Source organism: Silurus aristotelis (assembly GCF_946808225.1).
Source record: "Silurus aristotelis genome assembly, chromosome: 9".
Taxonomy (NCBI): Eukaryota; Metazoa; Chordata; class Actinopteri; order Siluriformes; family Siluridae; genus Silurus; species Silurus aristotelis.
This window is the reverse complement of record NC_139582.1, coordinates 4057149-4081257: the sequence shown is the minus strand read 5'-3', so window position 1 is coordinate 4081257 and position 24109 is coordinate 4057149. Positions and strand designations below refer to the sequence as shown.

At 37.0% G+C, this 24109-nt stretch overlaps 1 protein-coding gene across 4 annotated transcripts; it reads left to right on the top strand.

Annotated features, from left to right (window-relative positions):
* The first annotated feature begins 1286 nt into the window (after nt 1-1286).
* Nucleotides 1287-23480, top strand: cpt1aa (carnitine palmitoyltransferase 1Aa (liver)). Of its 4 annotated transcripts, none has more exons than XM_083549938.1 (19): nt 1287-1655; nt 2311-2495; nt 4237-4379; nt 4678-4849; nt 5590-5694; nt 6123-6260; nt 8138-8215; nt 8310-8417; nt 10733-10817; nt 11478-11673; nt 12678-12866; nt 12952-13057; nt 13191-13307; nt 13621-13785; nt 14532-14663; nt 19919-20071; nt 20518-20631; nt 21824-21916; nt 22050-23480. In XM_083549938.1, the coding sequence occupies exons 2-19, from the start codon at nt 2355-2357 to the stop codon at nt 22128-22130; spliced, it is 2316 nt and encodes a 771-aa protein (XP_083406064.1). In that variant the 5' UTR covers nt 1287-1655; nt 2311-2354; the 3' UTR covers nt 22131-23480. The 4 variants fall into 4 exon arrangements, with proteins under 4 accessions (XP_083406064.1, XP_083406062.1, XP_083406065.1 ...); XM_083549936.1 differs by lacking the exon at nt 10733-10817 and adding an exon at nt 8726-8813 and having other exon boundaries at nt 1336-1655; XM_083549939.1 differs by having other exon boundaries at nt 1415-1823.
* Nucleotides 23481-24109: the final 629 nt, after the last annotated feature.

Below are 24109 nucleotides of genomic sequence, written 5' to 3'. Positions count from 1 at the left end.
GTAATGAAAGAATGCCTAAATCTGTCATCTAGAGTAATGACCACATATAGGAAGTAATGACCAAATCTGTGGACTGAAGAAGTAAATAAATCGCTGAACTAAAGTAATGACCAAATCTGTGGACTGGATTAATGACCAAATCTGTGGTTTAATGATAAAATCTGTGGATTAATGACCAAATCTGTGGACTAATGACCAAATCTATGGACTGGTTTAATGACCAAATTTGGTTTGTGCTATATTTACACATCTGCCAGCATTTAATTGGCTATTGTTTAATGTCCACACATTTGCCTCTTTATAAAACAGTTCATTTATTTCTGCTGTTTATCATATTAAAACGTTTACGATTTAATTTTTGTAGAGGAAAAAAGAAGCTCATGTATCTTAGAGAAAGGGTTGTGGCTGCGATAGGAGCGCCATCTAGTGTTGAATTTGCTGAACTGCTTCTTACTACTACTGCTTCTACATCCAGCGGAGGAAGAAGAAGAAGAAGAAGAAGAAGAAGAAGAAGAAGAAGAAGAAGAAGAAGGAGAAGAGGAAGGAGAATCAGAAGAAAAAGAAGAAACAAATCTTTGTATGGATGAAGTTTTCTTCAATTGGAGTCACTCTGTGCAGCTGAGGAGTCTGGGTTTCTTCCTCTTGCGGACTCAGGGAATTATTTATTAATACAGTCACCACTAGCTCGTTTATTAGGGATAAATGTATAGGCATTAATCTTTTAAGCACGATTTAATCAATTAAAATTTTACCCCTGGGAAGCTGCTTTGGGACAATGTATTGCCAAGCTTCCAATATTGGGCCCTTAAGCAAGGCCCTTAACCCTCTCTACTACAGGTTTGTATCATGGCTGACCACGTGCTCTGACCCCATCTTCTTAATCAGCTGGAATATATGAAGAACGAATTTCATGATTTATAACATTATTATTATAATTGTTATTGTTCTTTTTCTTCTTCTTATTTTGATCATAATTACAATAATAATTGTAAAAAATAAGTATTATTATTATTATTATTATCATCATCATCATCATCATCATCATCATCATCATCATCATCATTACCATCATTTTGAAGCCTCTTTCTTGTGATTTTATTTTTATCTGATTTATAACAGTATTAAAATTATTTTTATAAAATAAATAAATAAATAATAATAATACTATTATTGTCGTAATTATTTGTATTATTAGTTTTTTTTTTTGTTGTTATTATTGTTGTTACTGTTATTATTGTTATTCTTTTTTTTATGTTCATCTTAAATAAATCACTTCAGCCACTAGGGGGCGATTAGTTTTTTTTTTTCTTGTCAGAGCAAGGTTTAATCTAAACAAACCCTGTACTATAAACAAAGTGCACTAGAAAGGGGCGTGTGAGCCCTTACCTAATGCAGGCTATAGTGCACCTATCTAGTAAGCGTATGGGTAATCGGTATTCGACCGTTTCCTCTATACGTCGTACTTCGGGCTGTAGTGTGGCGCTGGCTTACGTACTTTGCGTACTGCTTAGTGTGCTAGTATGCGGTTTTCAGCGTAATCGGTATGTGTCAGCCTGGATGCTCCTGGTGAATAATTATTAGCCAGAGGGCATCAGGGACGGGGCAGGACATAGACCTGGACATCGTCGTGTCTTCCAAGACTGAGAAAATATCAGGTAAATGTGAATGCTTGAGCCTGTCATCGCGCGTGAAGGTGAGCGCTGCGTTCTTCATATAGAGAGTAAACAAAGATGGCGGACAGTGCTGACTAGCCGTTTAGCTAGCATCCTAATTAGCAAGCGTCAGGGATTTGTGATAGGACGTCTTAGTGATCATTAGACACAGTAATTATATTGCATTTTTTTTATAATATTGTTTGTGGCTTTGCTCGTTGTAGTTTGCTCGCACTTTGCTTGCATTTTACTAGAGAGCTCCGGTCATTCAATGTGACTTTCAGAGCTTGATCAGTCACGTGCACACGGAGCACACTAATTTAGATTGATAACGTGTCATTAACACGAAGCAGAGTTAATATGTATCAAGAATATTATTAAGACTATTTATACAAAGTTATATAACCAGCACTATATGAAGAAATTGAGCCAAAAACATGCACCTGTATGCATTTAAAATCGAATCATAAAAGCATGTACTTCGAGAAGCAGTGTTCTTTATGGCATGCTTTATTACTGTTCATACCAATAGAAAAAAGTTTTTGCACCCCTGACTGTGTGCATATTAAAGAAATCATCACCGTTCTTTTGACATGCACAAGCCTGATCATGCATTAATTGTTTTTTACTTTTTAAATTCTTCCTCTATTTCCTCCAGCATAGTGTTTAATTTGCTCAAGGTGTCCCTGTGACCCAGTCAGCATGGCAGAAGCTCACCAAGCCGTGGCCTTTCAGTTCACTGTCTCCCCTGATGGAATCGACTTGCAGCTAAGCCATGAAGCCCTGCGGCAGGTCTACCTGTCAGGCCTCCATTCGTGGAAGAAGAAGTTCATCCGCTTCAAGGTACCAACAAACGTCCTGCATATCTCTCTGTTCTCAGAAGGGCCGATCGATTGGGGTTCATTGCGAAACCTGGAAAACTGCATTCAGAAAACTGGGGTTATGTATGCATTTGAAAGTAAATATGTATGGGTTTAAAGTAACCGTGAGTTTTTGCACAGGGGTGATATTGATTGTACGTTATAGAAATGCACACACATATTTCAAATGGCACGGCTGCACTTTATTAGACTGCAACATATAAATGCTCAATATTTTTAATTTTTTCATCACCAGATGTCATACTGTGTACGCTTAGACGTGACAAAGTAAAAAAATGGCATGTGAAATGCATTAGGGAGTATTTGGTCATGTGACCATTCAGAGAGAACTCAGATCAGTATTGAAATGGCATTGTTTCCATTCACTTGCAAAAGATTTGAATAGCCTTTTAAAGTCTATCGAGTTTCAGGAAGTATGTGCATAAATTATGCTTCAACAGGTTGTTCTAGAAAAAAACACCCTGAAAAATGTTGCTTGCATAAGTATGCAAACCTTTCAGACTAGTACATGGTAAAAACCTCTTTTCCTATTAGATCTGCACACTGTTCCTGCACAAATTTTAACCTATACTTCAGTTTAGTTGAATGTTTTTTCACTGCAGCTTTCAAATAGTGCCACATTTACAGGACACTGTATTCAATTCACTTGAATCAATATAATTTGTGTAGCAACTTTAACAATGCACATTGTCCAAAAGCAGCTTTACAGAAATTCATTTACATTTTAGTGCCATAAATTAGTCCCTGTACATTAATTTCTAATGACCAAGCCAGTAACGACAGTGGCAAAAAATCCCTGACATGGAATGAGGAAGAAACCTGGTGAGAACCAGGTTTCTTATCGACTGTTCACTAATGGACACTTAAAGGCAAACTCTTCATGGCAATTGAAACTTCAGACCATTGTAACAAACCATTCACATTAATCATAGTACAAATTCAACCGCATCGTTCCTAAGTTTAACCTTCCATGGTAACCTTGTAGATCCTTAGGCTGTTTGAATGTAGCCATCTTCAGCTGCAGAGTGATTTCCAATTGAAGAAAAAAGAAGATATGAGCAAGTGGCTACAAAAAAAAGTGATCCAGAGATCATAATACAGTTGTTAAACTCTTTGTTGTTGCGATGTGTAATCATCATCATCTCCCGTTAGGGGTCACCACAGCAACCTCTTTCAAACCAACTACCCTTCCCTTACCACATCCATAAACCTTCTCCTTGGCCTTCCTCTTTTTTCTCCTGTCTGACACCTGCAACCTCAGCATTCTCCTACCGACATACCCCATGTCCCTTTTCTGCACATAAACAAATCATCTCAATTGTGCCTCGGTGCACGGTCCCTCTATTAAACTCATTTCTAATTCTGTCCATCGTCGTCACTCCTAATGCAAATCTCAGCATCTTCAGCTCTGCTACCTCCAGCTCCACCTTCTTTTGTCTGGTCTCACCACAATCTTATTTACTTTCCCTTCCTTTGTTATGATGTGTGTTAAAAAACAAAAAGCTCTTAATCTGTGCCATATAGAGAAGAGATATAAATACTTCTATACCTCCATCATTGATTAAATCTATATATAGTATAGAAGTATTTATATTTCCTCTCTATATGGCACAGATTAAAAGCTTTTTTTATTTTCATATCTGAAATCATTTCTTTGATGTTTTATGGAAAGCTGATGTCCTCTTATATAAATGTGTCCCCAGAATGGCATTATGACTGGCGTGTACCCAGGCAGCGCCCCAGGACTGATGCTGGTGCTTGCAGGGTACATGGGAAGGGCAAAATACGCTCAAGTGGACCCCTCCTTAGGTCTCTTCCTCAAAATTGGAAAATACACCCCAGTAAGGTAATAAATTATATATTTTAATTACTAATATTCATATTTATTTTATTTTGCACATTTTTCATACTTCACTACTATATAATTTTTGTAATAAAGTTCAGTACTATTTTACGTGAACTGTTATGTTTGTTATTTATTTATTTTGTATCAAGTATCTATTTTAAAAAATTGGTTGATTAATCGTTATCGGCAAGCACGATCCAACATCGCTGTCGTTATCGGTAAACACCCGTGATTGGTCGACGTTCTCTAATATGTGTCCCGACTCTCAGATCCGCTATGTCTCTTCTTCTTACTGCAGTAAATACATGTCCCTGGACAACCAGAGCAGAGTCGGGGGCATTATGGTGGGCACAGGGTTGTGGGTGGTCATCATATTCAGCATGAGAAGCATGCTGAAGTGGCTGCTGTCCTGGCATGGCTGGATGAGTGAGCGTCACAGCTCTTTATCCTGGAAATCACGCATCTGGCTGGTGAGTATTTCAGGTCGGGAGGTTGTGGTTGTTTGTAGACAGTAATAGAATGGTTTTATTTTTTGTGACAACTAGTTAAAGTTGTAGTGGAACCCAGAGGCAGAGTCTTTAGATATCTCCCACACCCACAAAAGTATTATTTTGTAAATTATATCAGATTAATACCACACCACAAGATTGTTCAGAAGGATCTGGCTATATCAGCATAGCTGTGACAGTTAGTGCAGGCGAGTCACAGACTTTATTTATCATGCATTATAATTTATATAATAAAGGCTGTAATAAAATTGTTGCTGTAACATAAGTGATAACGTTGCACAATATTAATACATACGAGTTTAAATATAGAAAAATATCATAAGTGCAAATCTTGGTCATCAGTTTGTGGACACCTGACAATAAGATATATATATATATATATATATATATATATATATATATATATATATATATATATATATATATATATATATATATATATATATATATATATATTTCCCATTTAGTCCCCATTTGCTCTTATAATAACATCCACTCTTTTGAAGAGATTTGCTGCTAGATGTTCAAGTCAAGGCAAAATGTATTGTATAAAACCATCCTATTAACAGTTTGGGGAAGAACTACATATGGCCTGAAAAGTCAGTTCTATATAGTGGCCCTGACCATATAGTGTATAGTTTTTTGTTTGTTTGTTTTTTTGCTGTACATTTTATGATTTTTTTTTAATTCTGCATTTATAGCTACTCGTGAAGATTTTCTCTGGCATGCAGACACCAAATCTGTATAGCTTCCAGACGTCTCTGCCTAATCTGCCCGTGCCCTCTGTGAAAGACACGATGAAACGAGTAAGTGCAACACTTTAAAAACATTAACACACGATAATATTTCCTTAGTCAGCTGATTGTTTGAATTTGCCAGTTGTTTAATCATCATTTGAATCACAATTATAATTTTTGCAGATGGGTTTGTAAAGACACAGCAGTGGTTTTTACCGTGGTATTTTATCTCTAAAAAAATATAAGGTACATTGTGTGTGGTGTTCATTAACCCACTAAAATGCACGCAGTTTAAAGCCGTATTTCTAAACTAGCTCTTGTGTTGGAACTGATGTGTGAATGCAGGCATCACCTGGTAACCAAGAATACACTCCGGTTTCATTCATAATAGCAGAGTGTGTTTTGAAAGTGCAGAATTGCATCATTTCCTGATGAAATACTGGAGATATGTTTGAAAGTGCTGTTGCGGTTAATGACTAAAACCCTCATATCCACAGTATCTGGAGTCTGTTCGCCCTCTCCTGGACGACAAGGAGTACAAAAAGATGGAGGAACTTGCTTTAGACTTTCAGAAGACTCTGGCTCCCAAACTCCAGTGGTACTTGAAGTTAAAGTCACTGTGGGCCACTAATTATGTAAGTTTTAACACGCACACATATGGACAAAAGTATTAGGACACCTAATTGTCCGACCATTTTTGGTTCTTCCCCACATAGTTTAAGGCACAAAATTGTATAGAAGTTTTTACTGCAATAGCTTTCAATTTCACTTGAACTAGGAGACCCAAACCTGTTTTTGCATCACAATGGCTTTGTGCACACCTTAAATGGGTTGAAATGGAAGATCTTAAGTGGCTTACTATAGAGCTCTGACCTCAACTGAACACCTTTGGGATAAATTAGATCGTTGATTGCACCCCAGGCACCTCCTCACCCTACATCAGTACCTGATCACTAATCTCCACAAACACACTCCAACATCCAACACATAAAAAAAAAATCTTTGTGTTTTTTTTTTTGGTCAGGTATCCTCAAACTTGTCTGTATATTGTTTGTGGGTGTGTGAGAGAGAGAGAGAGAGAGAGAGAGAGAGAGAGAGAGAGAGTGAGAGTGAGAGTGAGAGTGAGAGTGAGAGTGAGAGTGAGAGTGAGAGTACAGACCAAAAGTTTGGACACACCTTCTCATTCAAAGAGTTTTCTTTATTTTCATGACTATGAAAATTGTAGATTCATACCGAAGGCATCAAAACTATGAATTAACACATGGAATTATATATGGAATTATATACATAACAAAAAAGTGTGAAACAACTGAAAAATGTCATATTGTAGGTTCTTCAAAGTAGCCACCTTTTGCTTTGATTACTGCTTTGCACACTCTTGGCATTCTCTTGATGAGCTTCAAGAGGTAGTCACCTGAAATGGTCTTCCAACAGTCTTGAAGGAGTTCCCCGAGAGATGCATGACACTTGTTGGCCCTTTTGCCTTCACTCTGCGGTCCAGCTCACCCCTAAACCATCTCGATTGGGTTCAGGTCCGGTGACTGTGGAGGCCAGGTCATCTGGCGCAGCACCCCATCACTCTCCTTCTTGGTCAAATAGCCCTTGATGCCTTCAGTGTGACTCTACAATTTTCATAGTCATGAAAATAAAGAAAACTCTTTGAATGAGAAGGTGTGTCCAAACGTTTGGTCTGTACTGTGTATATATATATATATATATATATATATATATATATATATATATATATATATATATATATATATATATATATATATATATATATTTCTTTTTTTTTTTTTTTTTTTTTTTTTTTTTTTTTGGATATATATGATTTAAAGGTCTGGATTTGTCCTTCTTTTAAAATATCAATAGGCTATTCTTTGTTTCCAGAATGAAAATCTGAATAAAAATAATTTCTCTTAAAACGAAAATGTATTAAATTTTGTTTCATCAATTTTATCCATTTATTGAATTTTATTTTATCAATTGAATTTGTGCTCAATTTAATTAATAGAATAAAGAAGCATTAAGCATTAATTTGATTCATTTTATTTTATATATATATATATATATATATATATATATATATATATATATATATATATATATATATATTTATTATTATTATTATATTTTTTTATTGATTTTAAAAATGTGTTGATTTTTTACAAATGTTAATAATAATAATAAAAATATACAAAGTTAATAAAAGAAAAAAAAGAAAAAGGAACAGCATTTTTATCATTTGCATTTCTTCTTCTTAACTGTAGCGAAATTTGCCAGAACAAAATGCACTGAACAATGATTTTTCTTTACCGTTACACCCGTAAAATCCATCAATGATTTTTGATAGACATTTTCTTGAAGGCATGTTTCAATTAGCAATAAAGACATTTATTTTATAATTGGTTTATCACCATAGATTTGGTTTATAAATTCACGTCAAATGAAAAAAAATATATGCTCCTTCATGCATTCGTTCATGACATTTTTATCGATACCTTTATTTCAGGTCAGTGATTGGTGGGAGGAGTACATCTATCTTAGAAGCCGTAACCCAATTATGGTTAACAGCAACTATTACGCTATGGTAAGTGAAGTCCTATGCTTGAGGATGCTCTGAGGTTTTTTGTGTACTGTTTATTCTAATTTATTCATTTATTCAAATTATTTTCTCCCTCCAGGACTTCCTGTATGTTTTCCCCACGAATTATCAGGCAGCGAGGGCCGGTAACACCATCCATTCCATCATGCTGTACCGCAGGATGCTGGACCGAGCTCAGATTAAACCGGTTAGAACATGTTGGCAGAGATGTGAAATAACTTGTAATAAGCTGTAATAACATAGCATTATTTATTTATTTTTGTGGGCTTAAAGACACACTAACCAAACAATAGGCTTGACTTTGCGAGAATAGTCTTTGATAATGCGGTTTCTTACCCCATTATACATATAAATGCATGCGACAGTGATCCGACTCGATCGTTTAGATTTATGTAACGGGAGGTTTTTTTGCAGATTTGTTTAGATTTTATACTGAGTTTTTCTGCTGGTTTTTCCGTTTCATGCTTTCCTGACATTGCACTCACGGCGGCGCAGCTCTTTGCGCTAGCAAACAGGGTACCATTCTGTTCGGCCCAGTGGGAGCGGTTGTACAATACCAGCCGTATCCCAGGCCAGGAGAGGGGTAAGATCAATCAGTTTTGGCTGCCTGCAGTAGCTCATTGAGATCATTTAATACCCTGTAGTCTCCTGGTGGTACAGGAGTTCTTCTCATTTGCCATTCCATTCCTCCGTCATATCCTTTTTTGTGTGTGTTTGTTTGCTTTTGTTTTTTTTGTTTTTTAGTTGGATCCTTCTCCCTCTATTTTGACCGACTGAGTTCAGACTTCCTTCACTGCACCGTACCCTAAGATTGACAGAGAAATTTATTAGCTACATAACCCAGACAGACAGATAGATACAACTTTATAGTCATTGCATAGTACAGGGACACAGCAACCTTGAGCGGAAACAGATTTAAAAGGGGAACCCATCCTCATTTGGGTGATATCAAAAATGTGATTATAGTCTTTAAAACAATACAGAACACTGGAGAGTGAGAACTAACATGAGCACCAGAGTGTCAGATTATAAGTAATGTCCTTTAAACACTCAAAGAGGTCCAATGTCCAAACTTAACATGAAGTGGGATCCAAATGGTGCCGGTACGTCTCTAGATGGTTCGGGATGTTTGCCGGGTCGGCATCTACTTTTTTAAAGGTCCACAATCTTCATGAGGTGGGGCGTGACTTTGGCTGTAGCAATCTCAGGATGCCTCGGGATGGGTAGAGAAAGAGAAGCAGTGGAGAGGAATTAGCGTAGCTGCTGTTCATGATATTACAAGCACAAGTTAATAATGCGCATGTGATCAGATGTACTGAAGCACAAGGTTAGGATATGTGATGTGTGTTATGTATAGGACTCGCTAAAAAGATGCATATTTAAAACTTCTGCACTTAAACTGGGAGAGTGTGTCTGAGCCACGAACACTGTCAGCAAGACTATTCCAAAGTTTAGGAGCTTAATGTGAGAATGCTCTTCCGTCTTTAGTGGACTTTGCTATTCAAGGAACTTCTAGAACTCCGGAGTTTTGAGATCTCAAGGAGTGTGATGGATTTTAGCGTGTTAGAAGAACGGAATGATACATGGGAGCCAAACCATTTAGGCCTTAGTAAGTAAGTAGCAGTAGTTTGTTGTCGATTTGAAACTTAACAGGTTACAGTTTAGGGATGATAAGATTGTGATTATATGGTCATATTTTCTCGACCCTGTGAGAACTCTGACTGCTGCATTCTGGACAAACTGTAACTTGTTTATAAATGATGCAGGACAACCACCTATTAATACATTACAATAGTCCAAACTGGAGGTTATTAATGCATGGATGAGCTTTCCTGCATCAGATATAGACAACGTGACAGTGGAGCCTCCGTACCATACAGTGATTGAGGGTGTCAGGATGCTCTCGATGATGCAGTGGTAGAAACTTGTTAAAATCCCTGGGGATAGATGAGCTTTCTTAAAACTCCTCAGAAAGTACAGGCAATGTTGTGCCTTACTAACCAGAGCTGAAGTGTTATGGTACCAGGACAGATCCTCAGAGATCTGAGCTCCCAAGAACTTAAAGCTGGAGACTCGCTCTACTTCAGTTCCATTAATGTAGACTGGGAAATGTCTCCTGTTGTCAGATTTCTGAAAGTCCACGAAGAACTCTTTAGTCTTCATGGCGTTGAGGGTCAGGTTATTGATGGCACACCATGCAGTCAGGCTTCGGATCTCCCTGTAGGCCAATTCGTCGTGTTTGCTGATCTGGCCGATGGTGGTGTCGTCTGCATACTTGATAAAGATGGAGTTATACAGAGCAGGACAGTCATGGGTGAACAGGGAGTAGAGTATTGGGCTCAGAACACAGCCCTGTGGGATGCCAGTGTTCAGATTGAGGGTTGAGGATACCCGTTTGCCCAACCTAACAGATTGAGGTCTGTTGGTGAGAAAGTCTATAGAAATATAGGGAATAAAGGCCACCACACATTTTTTTTGACCTTTTTTTGCTTTTCTTTTCAGCTTTTGATACAAAACACTATTCCTATGTGCTCATCACAGTATGAGCGCATGTTCAACACCAGTCGCATTCCAGGCATAGAGACAGGTACAGAACCCGCATGGCACAGTCCTCATGCTTAAGCAAACTTTTGAGCCACTTTTATACCTCCTTGCCCTACATCTGGTGTGTCCTCTTACACTTTTTACTCAATGATTGTCATGTCTACTGTAATTAGTAGCTCAAAAGTGCTTTATTAAATCAGCAAATGTACTTGTTTAATCTAATCCTGGTTGAATCTATGGAACCTGTTCCGCTGTGGCAAATGGAAAGGAGTGAACATTGTATAATAACACTTTCCTATAATTGATACTTTCCCCAAAATGAATATATCACCTAAATATGATTACTTTTTTCTTTTATAACCATGAATCATATATAACCCCTCAAAAGGTCAGACATTTGTTTTAATATTGAGTTTAAATTCAAATTTTATTATTATTTTTTTCAAAATTCAAATTTTTTTAGAGTTATAGTAAATTGAACATGATTTTTCAGAGGAAATAAAAAACACAACGACTTCATATACAGAAACGAAAGTCTAGACCTATTTACCATTCCTGCATTTCCAGTCCAGTGGCTTGTTGTGTCTATAATTGCATTCATTTTCTAAAAAAATTCATGCTTCTGCCATTTTGCTATTCACTATGCCTGGTACTTTTTTGGACCAGTTTTGAACCACCATTTTATTTTCTCCCATGAGTGTAGATTCCCTCCAGCATGTGTCCGACAGCAGGCATATTGTGGTATACCACAAAGGGCGCTATTTCAAGGTGAGCATGTTTTACGACGGACGTCTGCTCTTGCCACGAGAGATCGAACAGCAGATTGAGAGGATCCTTGCAGACACCTCAGAACCCCAGCCTGGAGAGGAAAAACTGGCTGCCCTGACTGCAGGAGACAGGTAACTGTATAGTATGTGGAGACCACTTACTTACATTGTTGCAACTCGTTGAGAATGAGGTTGCATAACTGTTACATTAAAATAGGGCTTTTCTATAGGATTAAATGTTTTCAAATAATTCAAATGTAAGATTTTTTTTTTTATTTTTTTAGAATAATTATGACAATATTTTCTGACCACATGATGGCGCACCGGATTAACTGCTCACATGTGAGGGCATTCTATGTAGGAATGTAATGTAGACATAGCGTCATAACATCATGGAGACGGATGGTTCTTTACATCAGGATGACCTTGTCATAAAGAAAGGTAGTAACGCTTCCTCTGCGGTTTGGAAACGGTTCAGATTTGAGAGGTCAAACTTTTGTCAAATGCGAAATATGTCGAAAGTCCGTTATAACGAGTAGTGGCAACACCGCTAATTTATTCCAGTATTTTGCAACAAAGACACCAAGATGATCGGTTGTAATTGTTGTAATTGTAATTATACGGGTTTTTTTTTTTTGACTGAAATAATCTTTAAATTGGATAAAATGGGTTTTTTCTTAATCTGTAAAATAAATAAAGTTTATTTATTTAGAAATAAATACAAATATTTAAATAAATATTTAAATGTTTAATGTTTAATTTAAATTGCAAAATATTTCCTTTCATATTTCATTCAAATCTTCTTCAAAGATGTTTAACCAAATAAATTGTTTAACATTTATTTACGCCTTGTGTACCACTTGACAAAAAATACAAGGTTCCTTAATTAGATGGTTTTTTAAATTACTAATAAAGAATCACAGTCATGTAGTAGTTTTAGGTTGATTAGTTACACATACAATTTAAAATATATTTCGTGAATTGGTCAAACATAAAAAAAAAAAAAAAAAAAAGATTTATTTAATTTTTTTTGCCATATTGCCCACCCCTACATTAAACATGTTTTATCAGTTAGACCCCACAGTATCGATGCTTTGTGTGGTTTCTCTATGCATTTTTTTTATTTTGTGTGTCAGGGTGCCTTGGGCATGCGCCCGTGACGCCTACCTTAGACAGGGAAAGAACAGGCAAAGCCTTGATGCTATTGAGAAGGCAGCATTCTTCGTCACTCTGGACGACACCGAGCAGCATCATGATCCAAAAAACCCCTATGAATCCTTGCACAGTTTTGGTAAATCCCTCCTGCATGGCAAGTGCTATGACAGGTAAATCTTCTACTTCGATAAACAGTGCCACCAACTTGTACCTGCTTGCTTGGCATGACTCACATCTTCGGCCTTTTCCGTTCAGGTGGTTTGACAAGTCTTTCAACCTGATCGTCTACAAGAACGGAACAATCGGCCTGAACGCGGAGCACAGCTGGGCTGATGCTCCAATTATAGGCCATCTTTGGGAGGTATGTACGTACATAATCGATCATGTCATGTATGTACTACATTATAAAATTATGATCATATAGCATATTTTCATCAGTATAACTTTACTTTTACATATTTACGTTTTATTTATTTTGTATTTATTCTTTTAAGCATGTGCTGTCGACTGATGCTATTAAACTGGGATACACAGAAGACCGCCATTGTAAAGGACAGCCTCACCGCAACCTCCCTGGACCTCAAAGACTACAGTGGAACATCCCTCCTGATGTACATCACAAACAATCTCACATCTTTGTACAACAGGGTTTAGTAACAAGTGGACTGTTATTGCTACAAATCATAGTAAAAAACGAAAATAATACTTCATGAATATTCGATTCACCCCTGAGCCATTTGTCATTTACAGCTATAAGAAAGTTCCCTCTTAAAAAAGGAGACTTATGCAATCTTGGTTAAAAACTATAATTACCACTACTTTTCTGTTATGTCGCCTCTTAAAAACCCAAAATAGTCTCATTTTTTGTCTACTACACACTATTTTTTTCCTCTTTTTGATTCTTTTTTCTCTTTAAATATACAGTGCCAAACCATGATTGCCAACTCCCTGGCCGTGGCTCAGGCCTTGGCTGATGATGTGGACATGGCCATTATTCCTTTCCAAGAGTTTGGTAAAGGACTGATCAAGAAATGCAAGACCAGCCCGGACGCCTTTATTCAGATCGCTTTGCAACTCGCTCACTTCAGGGTAAGCAAACGATAAGCGATGAATGTTAGGGGGGGAACAGTACACATATCCGTACTGAGCTGTTTCGTTACAGAGCTTTCGGTTCGGTGTACGTGTGTACCGAATGCAATCCTTTTGAATCTAATCTGAGATCCCTCACAAACGTATTTTTTTTAATTTAAAACACACTTATATACACATCTGTAGTACTCAAATAAGGTCGAACAAGTCTAAACTGTTAATATAATACAAAAGAATTTCTAAAATGTTATTTTATATATCATTTAACCAAGCAGGCATTTAATTAAAAATTGTTTTAGAAATGTAAACTTTTTGATGTTAACAGATGTTAATATTAATATGACAATTTTATTTTTTGCATTTCTTCCCCCAAACTACCGAATTTGAATAATACAGATCGTGTCCTTTGTAAAAAAAAAAAAAAAAATGCATACAGTGACCTCTGTAATACTTCACACTAATAATAATAATAATAATAAATAACTACAACACTATTATTGTAAAATTCTCTGAATGAGATTACAAAGGTCACTGTCTGCATTTTTATGCATTTTTACAAAGGACACAGTCGGCATTTGCATAATAAAAACAGGAAAGGCGAATTTTACACAAAACTACCAGTTTACCTCTGTTAATATTTTAATGTATGAGTGAATTATTAATGTATGTGGTATTTTTGTGTAAAAAAAAAAAAAAAAAAAAATTCATATACATGATTTGCATATCTCCACCGCTGTGCATCTCAGGATAAAGGGAAGTTCTGCTTGACCTACGAGGCATCCATGACTCGTCTTTTCAGAGAGGGCCGGACGGAGACCGTGCGATCGTGCACCAACGAGACCTGTGCCTTTGTCAAGGCCATGGTCAACAATGATACGGTACTTCAAACTTCCAAACCCCCCTTCTCTGGCATTTAGACAGATAGAATTATTCTGTTTCGATGCGTTTGCAAGGTTCGGTACGTAATGTAACTAAGCTGTCATTTTTTTATGATAAACAAGCCTCTTCATCACTCCACACCTCTCTTGCGAGTACAACAACCGTCTTCGCCAAGCACGCTGCTGCATTCGCACTTCTTTCGCCAAGCAGACGATCAGCTTGTGCTGCCACTCACCAAACCGTGCAACATGATCTTTTTTTTTTTTTTTTTTTTTTTTTTTTTAAAAAAAGGTTGCCTGCTGCAAGATTTCGCCTTAATAACAATTGTAGTCCTGATCCTTTCATTCGCTCAAATCAGGACCAGTGAAGCACTTTTTGTGTTTTACATGTTAGTTTTGATTATTTATAATTTGTCTCGGTATTCTTATTGAAAAAGTGCCTTTTGTAGTGCGGGAGAGTTACTCAACCTTTTTACTGACTAAGGTATTTTACACATTTATACAAATTTTACACAAATAATAGATACTGTATTTTTTTTATGTTGCAAAAACACAAGTGAGAAAAGCTCTTTAGGCTTTGTTTAGACATACACTATATGGACAAAGGTATCGGGACACCTACCTTTTCCAAGCATTTGTGGTTCTTTCCCAAAAAAAACAGTTTTTGGAAGTGATGACATTTTCCCTTCACTTGATCATATGGGTTATATGGATTGGACTGGAAGATCTTGAGTGGCCTGCTATAGAGAGTCTTTCATGGTCTTTCAACAGCAAATGGGGAATAAATGTGGAATGGGATGTTTAAAAGGCACGTACAAATTATGCCTTATAGGCAGGCGTCCGTAATCTTTTTGTCAATAAAGTGTAGTACAGACATGTATCTTGAATCATGAGTGTTAAATACAGGTGTTAAAAGAGTCAAATGTACCTGGTGATCTGATTGTAGTACATGTGATGGTTATCAGGATGTACAGTGGATTATAATGAGGCAATGACGAACACGGCAATTGGTTGACATTAGGATTTGTTTGTTTATTCGACAGCTTACATTCTCTCCTTTATATAGTCATGTTTGATAGTCCTTCTAGTCGTCATGTTGTGAAACTTCTGTAAAATCATTACTGCTAAAGTCAGTTAATAAAACCAAAAGATTCCATGTGATATCCTGAGAAATCTCAAAGGTCCTTTCTGATGAATTTCCTTTGCTGGGAAATTGTAGATTAGGTTTATTATAAATCAGTATTATTATTGATTATATTCTAGCACTTTGTAAAATAAGAATTTAACAAAATTTAAGTGTTAATAGTTTACTGAATGATTCAATGGTTGAAAGTTAAACTTTTTGCAATGATGTCCTTGATGCAGGTGTTTAAACAGTACCAAATTCTAAATTTTTTAAATTAATTTGGTATTGATTATTTATTAGGAATGGTCCTAAAATGACTGAATTGCTTTTAACGGATAAGTTAACTCTGCTAACGATAAATTGCAATTAATTGGTATAAATTAGCTATTAGGTATTTAATAAATTTTACTGTAGCAGAAATGGCTTGTGAATTTTGTTCATGTATTTGAAATTGTTAGTGGCCAGATATTTCATTTTGTTAACATTTAAAAAAATTTTTTTTAATCTATTGCATTTATTAGGATTGGTCCAATGCTGATTCAAGGTTAGAAACTGGTATTGTCTACTAAAATATATATATACAGTGAGGAAAATAAGTATTTGAACACCCTGCTATTTTGCTATTCTCCCACTTAGAAATCATGGAGGGGTCTGAAATTGTCATCGTAGGTGCATGTCCACTGTGAGAGACATAATCTAAAAAAAAATCCAGAAATCACAATGTATGATTTTTTAACTATTTATTTGTATGATACAGCTGCAAATAAGTATTTGAACACCTGAGAAAGTCAATGTTAATATTTGGTACAGGAGCCTTTGTTTGCAATTACAGAGGTCAAAGGTTTCCTGTAGTTTTTCACCAGGTTTGCACACACTGCAGGAGGGATTTTGGCCCACTTCTCCACACAGATCTTCTCTAGATCAGTCAGGTTTGTGGCCTGTCGCTGAGAAACACAGAGTTTGAGCTCCCTCCAAAGATTCTCTATTGGGTTTAGGTCTGGAGACTGGCTAGGCCACGCCAGAACCTTGATATGCTTCTTACAGAGCCACTCCTTGGTTATCCTGGCTGTGTGCTTCGGGTCATTGTCATGTTGGAAGACCCAGCCTCGACCCATCTTCAATGCTCTAACTGAGGGAAGGAGGTTGTTCCCCAAAATCTCGCAATACATGGCCCCGTCATCCTCTCCTTAATACAGTGCAGTCGCCCTGTCCCATGTGCAGAGAAACACCCCTAAAGCATGATGCTACCACCCCCATGCTTCACAGTACTGATGGTGTTCTTGGGATGGTACTCATCAAACTTCTTCCTCCAAACACGTTTAGTGGAATTATGACCCAAAAGTTCTATTTTGGTCTCATCTGAACACATGACTTTCTCCCATGACTCCTCTGGATCATCCAAATGGTCATTGGCAAACTTAAGACGTGCCTGGACATGTGCTGGTTTAAGCAGGGGAACCTTCCGTGCCATGCATGATTTCAAACCATGACGGCTCCTCTAATGTAGTTCTGGGCTGATTTCTCACCTTCCTTAGGATCATTGAGACCCCACGAGGTGAGATCTTGCATGGAGCCCCAGTCCGAGGGAGATTGACAGTCATGTTTACCTTCTTCCATTTTCTAATGATTGCTCCAACAGTGGACCTTTTTTCACCAAGCTGCTTGGCAATTTCCCCGTAGCCCTTTCCAGCCTTGTGGAGGTGTACAATTTTGTCTCTAGTGTCTTTGGACAGCTCTTTGGTCTTGGCCATGTTAGTAGTTGGATTCTTACTGATTGTATGGGGTGGACAGGTATCTTTATGCAGCTAACGACCTCAAACAGGTGCATCTAATTTAGGATAATAAATGTAGTGGAGGTGGACATTTTAAAGGCAGACTAACAGGTCTTTGAGGGTCAGAATTCTAGCTGATAGACAGGTGTTCAAATACTTATTTGCAGCTGTATCATACAAATAAATAGTTAAAAAAAAATCATACATTGTGATTTCTGGATTTTTTTTTTTTAGATTATGTCTCTCACAGTGGACATGCACCTACGATGACAATTTCAGTCCCCTCCATGATTTCTAAGTGGGAGAACTTGCAAAATAGCAGGGTGTTCAAATACTTATTTTCCTCACTGTGTATATATGTATATATAATATATGTTTGATTTATAGCATATATAAATATATCTTAACATTTCACACTTGGTTTTATGTTTATTATTATTTTTTTTATTATTAGGTCCCCTGGTGGTCTAGTGGTTAGGATGCGGCGCTCTCACCGCTGCGGTCCGGGTTTGATCCCTGGTCAGGGAACCAACCCCAGCCACTCTCAGTGCCGGTCCCAAGCCCGGATAAATGGGGAGGGTTGCGTTAGGAAGGGCATCCAGTGTAAAAACATGTGCCAAATCAAAACATGCGGAGGATCCGCTGTGGCGACCCCTAACGGGAGAAGTCGAAAGAAAGTTATTCTTTTTTTATTATTGAAAGAAAAAAAGATTTGTGTACTTTTTTCAGAGCTTATGAGAAATATTTGAGAAATGGTGGTTGGATTGAAGAGGCTGATTCACATGCAGTCAATTCCATTATTTTTCTAAATATTGAACTTTTTAATATACATGCAACCCGGGATAGTAGAACTTTATTTGACTTTATTATGCCCAACATGTTTGGTCAACATGAAATATTCTACAGACCTGAATTGTCCTCTAAATACTGCTCATTATTCATTATACTTTAGGGTAGCTGTCAATCATAAGTGGAATTTATTGGCCTAATTACCATGCCTTCCATTAAAAAAAAAAAAAAACACACAAGAGATATCCTTGGATTCTCCTTCTTTAATATTTTATATGGTGCAGACATCCAAAGAGTACATGGCATAATTAGTGTCTGAACCTGTATCCTGTAAGTGCTCTGAATTTAAATATGAATCGGAGGCACTTTGACCGCAACAGCCAATTTTTGAACATCTACAATGAGAAGAGAGAGTTATTGCAAGTGTGCTTGTTTTTGTGGCTCGCTTTTGGGCCTGACAGTGATTTTGTAATAGTAAATTGAGTTAGGGCATATTGAACAGATGGTGGAAGCAAGAAATTAGGGGTTTTTATTGTTAATAACCAGTGAAGGACAACAAAGAAGTACATGTAACTGTACTTAAGTAGCTTTTTTGTATATTGTACTTAACTGAAGAATTTCCAATCATTTTACTTTAACTTCACTACATTTCAAAGTCAAATATTTTCTTTCTTACTCAACTACATTTTGCCAAATCAGTATTTCTTTTTATTTATGAGCGAATAAAAACTACTGGGGAAACACGCAGCAATCCACCAATCAGTGTTGAGGACGCGCTCTGTTTTGAACTTGTTTTGATTGCCGCTTGGTGCATCTCCTCATCACCAACTTACAGTTCAGCATCAATTCAACATCGAACAGAACATTTAGAGAGGAATAAATAATGGAAGAAACTCCAAACTCAAACTCGCCACAACACCCGTGACCTTATTTACGCGTTTTTTTTTTACGTTTTGTGCTCGTGATATTTTAAATAGATATCAATCAGTGTTTGACTCATTAATATCATACTATTAATAGATCATTGTGCTGAGAGTCACATTAGAGTCTGTTCACATAAACTGATTGTGACAAAAATGATAATAGGAACATTATAGCCATAATAAATCATAGTACTTTGGGTACTTAAGTACCCAAAGTATGCAAGATACTTTTGAATGCAAATACTTTTGTACTTTGTGTTCTTTGTCCACCACTGGTAATAACCCTCTACGATGTGAGTAAATTACCAGATAGACGAATAAAAATATCTTTATATAGGCAATGGCTTGTAAATTTTCCAATTCTTCTAAGAAGTGGTAGGTTAGATTAATGTGGAAACATAATTAATAAATCAGACAGACAGGAGTGTTTTTTTTGTTTGTTTGTTTTTGTTCAGTTGCATTGGTCTTGCGTTTCATGTCAAAATTCTGGCGAGGTAAAAAGAAAAGAAATAAACTAGCCGATGGTGAATCGAGCTTCAAATGTGCCTGTAGAGGGTTGAACAAACTAATTATTTGCAATAATCTCTGTATCCTCATAATTAGTGTGACAGTGACCATTTTTTTTGGTTTGTTTGTTTTTCTTAGAGAGAGAAGAAATTAAGTCTGCTGAAGCAGGCAGCAGAGAAGCACCAGCTGATGTACCGAATATCAATGACCGGGAAAGGCATCGACCGCCATCTTTTCTGTCTCTATGTAATCTCACAGTATTTACAACAGGACTCTCCCTTCCTTAAAAAGGTAAGCAGAGAATGAACCTGACTCCAGTTGGTGTGTCCTAGTAATCTTACAATTTTGAAGCACAAAATCTATTTTATTTTTTTATCATACAATAATTAATTCGCTTGGCAGGGCAGGTGCAGGAAAAGTAGCACAAGTATCTACAGTTTTACAATTAGAAACTACGTAATCTAATTTCTATGGATTTTTTTTTTTTTTTTTTGCCAATGCTTCCAATTTTACACAGTTTCTCTCTCTTGGAAAGCGGCATGGCGTATGTGATCGCTTATTTAATAATTTAGTTATTTTTCTCCCATTTCCTTACAAAATGTGGCATAACAGTTTCTACTTAGAATTGAATAATAATAGAAGAAAAAAATAATAATTTTCCAGGACCGTTTGCATTCTTTATTGCAGTACATCAGTCTCGCACTGTCACACCTTCACATTATGTGATGCACTTACAGGTACTGTCTGAGCCGTGGAGGTTGTCTACCAGTCAGACGCCACTGCAGCAACCGGAGCTGTTTGATTTGGTGAACCATCCTGAGTTTGTTTCCAGCGGTGGTGGTTTCGGCCCGGTAAGTCTTCTGCAGTCATTTTCAGGTCAATGTTTATATGAATAAACAGTTATTTATTAAAATCGGGTTATTTGGCGATGGTGGTACGTTATACCCACACCAGGATAACATTAGGATTTAAAAAAAAAACTAATAATTTAAGAATTATATCTTAATCATATATATTAAACAATACATTGTTTGGTCAAAAGTATCTGGACATCATGCCATCCTCTTTTTAAAACCTTGAGCTTTGATAGAGTTGTTGGTGGGTTTTTTTTTTTTTTTTTTAAACCACATTAGTAATGTGGAGTACTTGCAGCAGGTGAGGTAATAAGACACAGCTGCCGTTTCTGTTCATATTTAATATTTTCAGTGGGTTTGAGGTTAAGGCTCTGTGCCAACAAAACAATATGTTTATCGAGCTTCCTTTGTGCATGGAGCTTTGCTATGCTGGAACAGGTTTAGGATTGAATTCTTTAATTCCTGTGATGAGAAATTAACAGGTCAAAAGGGTAAAGGGTGAGATGACACAGCGCCCTGGAACACAGAGGGTTAAGAGCTTTGCTCAGGGTTAAGAGTGTTGAGTCTTGTAATTGTACATCATGCAGATGTTCTAGATAATTGTTTGCTTCTAAGTTTGTGAGAAAAGTTTGGGGGAAGGCTCACAAGTGGTTACGACGGTCAGGTGTTCGTACGTTTGGCCATTAAACGTGCATGAACACTTGAATATTTCTGTATATTTTAATAATTTGTGAGTATTTACCAAAAAAAAGAGTAAAATATCAAATATTTACATGAATTTGCTCCATTATAGGAGCAAAAGTTATGGACAACTGAGGCTTGATAGTCAATTCTGAGTAGGAATGCTGAAATGTCTTATTTTAGGCCAGAATTGTACCATTAGCTAGAGGAATGTTGTATTAGTTGCAAGCAAAAACAAATAAGTTGCATATTATGTAGTGCAATCATATAACATTTAAACACAAAAGGTAACGTATAGACGATGGTGCTATTCAGAATCAATCGTGGTCTTTAACTGCAACAATAGAACAAGAAGTCTAGCTGGAAAGTCGATCATTAATTGGCAATAAGTTTTCACTCACAGCTCCACATGCTCTAACAACCCAAATTTGAACAGAATCCTCCAATGTCCATATTGAGACCTGATATATTACAGGTGTTTTTAGCTGCTCGTTCTTTGCTCCGACAGGTGGCCGATGATGGTTACGGAGTAGCATATATTATTGTGGGAGAAAACCTCATTAACTTTCATATCTCCTGCAAGTGTTCCAGCCCTGAAACGGTGAGCCAGATCTTTTTTTTTTTTTTTTTTTTACCCAATACATGAGCATCAATACTTTAAAACTGCTACTTTCAGTAAGGAATGTCTGGATTGTTGATTGATTGGAAGTGCTTTGGATATGTTTTACATGCAGGATGCTCAACGCTTTGGCAACAACATCAGACAGGCGATGCTTGACATGCTGGAACTGTTCCATCTGGAACCACTCAAATGATGAGGCAATGAGGCATTTATAGAATTAATTTTGTGTTCCTTTCTTTATTATTGTTCGAATGGGTTTGACATGCAAGTTCTAATTTGAGGAATTTCAGATTTTATTATTCATGGAAATATGATGTGTGCTTTTAAAGGAGAAAACGCCAGATGTCTGATCGACTGACTGACTTATTTACTGAGTGTCTGACTGACTGAGTGTCTGACTGACTGAGTGTCTGACTGACTAAGTGTCTGACTGACTGAGTGTCTGACTGACTGAGCGTCTGACTGACTGAGCGTCTGACTGACTGAGCGTCTGACTGCCTGAGCGTCTGACTGACTGCCTGAGCGTCTGACTGACTGCCTGAGCGTCTGACTGACTGCCTGAGCGTCTGACTGACTGCCTGAGCGTCTGACTGACTGTCTGAGCGTCTGACTGACTGTCTGATCGACTGAGTGTCTGACTGTCTGATCGACTGACTGATTGATTGACTGATCGACTGACTGATTGATTGACTGATCGACTGACTGAGTGTTGGTTCAGTCACTGAGTGAGTTATTGACTGACTAATTGAATGACTGACTGACTAAATGAGTGAGTGAGTGTTGGTTTTAATATAAATATATATAAAGAGACGGGTGACGCAGTAGCCACTTCAAATAAAAAAATCAATGGAAGAATTATGTAAATTCTAAAGGCAATGATCTCATACATAACACTTTCAGCTTAAAAGGTACTGAGCTCTCACCACACCATCTAACAGTCTGCTGACATTTTAGCTTACATTTCAGCGGACAAACTAACCGCCTAAGCATAGGTCAGTAAGGAAGCAGTTCTTTTTTTACCTTCGACTAACCCTTCAGCGTGGTTTATTGCGTCATTGTGGTAACGCTTGCTCAAAGTGATTTCAGTGGCCTCGTCGGCTCTCCAGCCAAACGGTTTCCTGCACACATCTTACATTACCGAATCATGCTGAAGTCCGTATTACTATAATATATTAGGTAATATACATTTATGCAAGAGTTACATATTTGGAATGATAGAGGTTTAAAGCGTTTTCAGGTTTGTTGTTTACATTAAAAAAAAAAATTAGGACACAGTTTGTGTCTGAGATTCCAGCCTTAAAAAAAGAAGGGAGCATTGAATGTTAATGTGCATTTATTTTTATCAAACCGCAGTTAATTGTTAATTAATTTGTTCTGTTAAAATTATTTCAGCTCTGAAAAGATCTAAATCAGTAATTTATTTATTTTGTTTTGTTTGAATGTAGTTTAGCGCTTGAATTGAACAAGTCATAATCCGTAAATGACTATAATGCTAATCTACTGCAGCAAATAAAGAAATATGGATGTTCTTTATTATAAAAAAGAGGAATTTCTTTCTTTTTTTTTTTCTGTACAGTTTCTCCAAAATATATTTCAGAAACCCTGAGTTTTACACAATACACTTTCATAAACATTGATCAAGTGATGGTTTTGTAAGTGGGGAAAAGCCTTGCTGAAAAGAATCATCAGAGAAAAAAGCCTGGAGTGGGTTGAGCTGCTCTTCTGCTGTATCTCATCCAGCTGAAGTTTTGACGGATTGTAAAGGAGCTTTTAATTTTTACATTTACGACATTCGGCAGATGCTCTTATCAAGACCGACTCACAACTGAGCATTGGAGGGTTAAGGGCCTTGCTCAAGGGCCCAGCAGTGGCAGCTTGGTGGTGGTGGGATTTGAACTACCTTCTGATCCAAAAGCCAATGCCTGAGCTACATGTACTGTACAACACAGTGAAATTCTTTCTAGGACACATTAGAAAGCAGCTAGGGATGCGATACGATTCACCCGTTACGATGCAGTGCGATCTGTGTGATTTATTTTTTTTTTTTTCATTTGATTCCACACAATGCAATTTAATGCAATACAACGCAATGGTAAAAATATGCTACGCATTTCAGTATGGTACTGATAGTTCACTTTTTCTTTTGGTTCAGACAGAAAGCAGATCATCGAT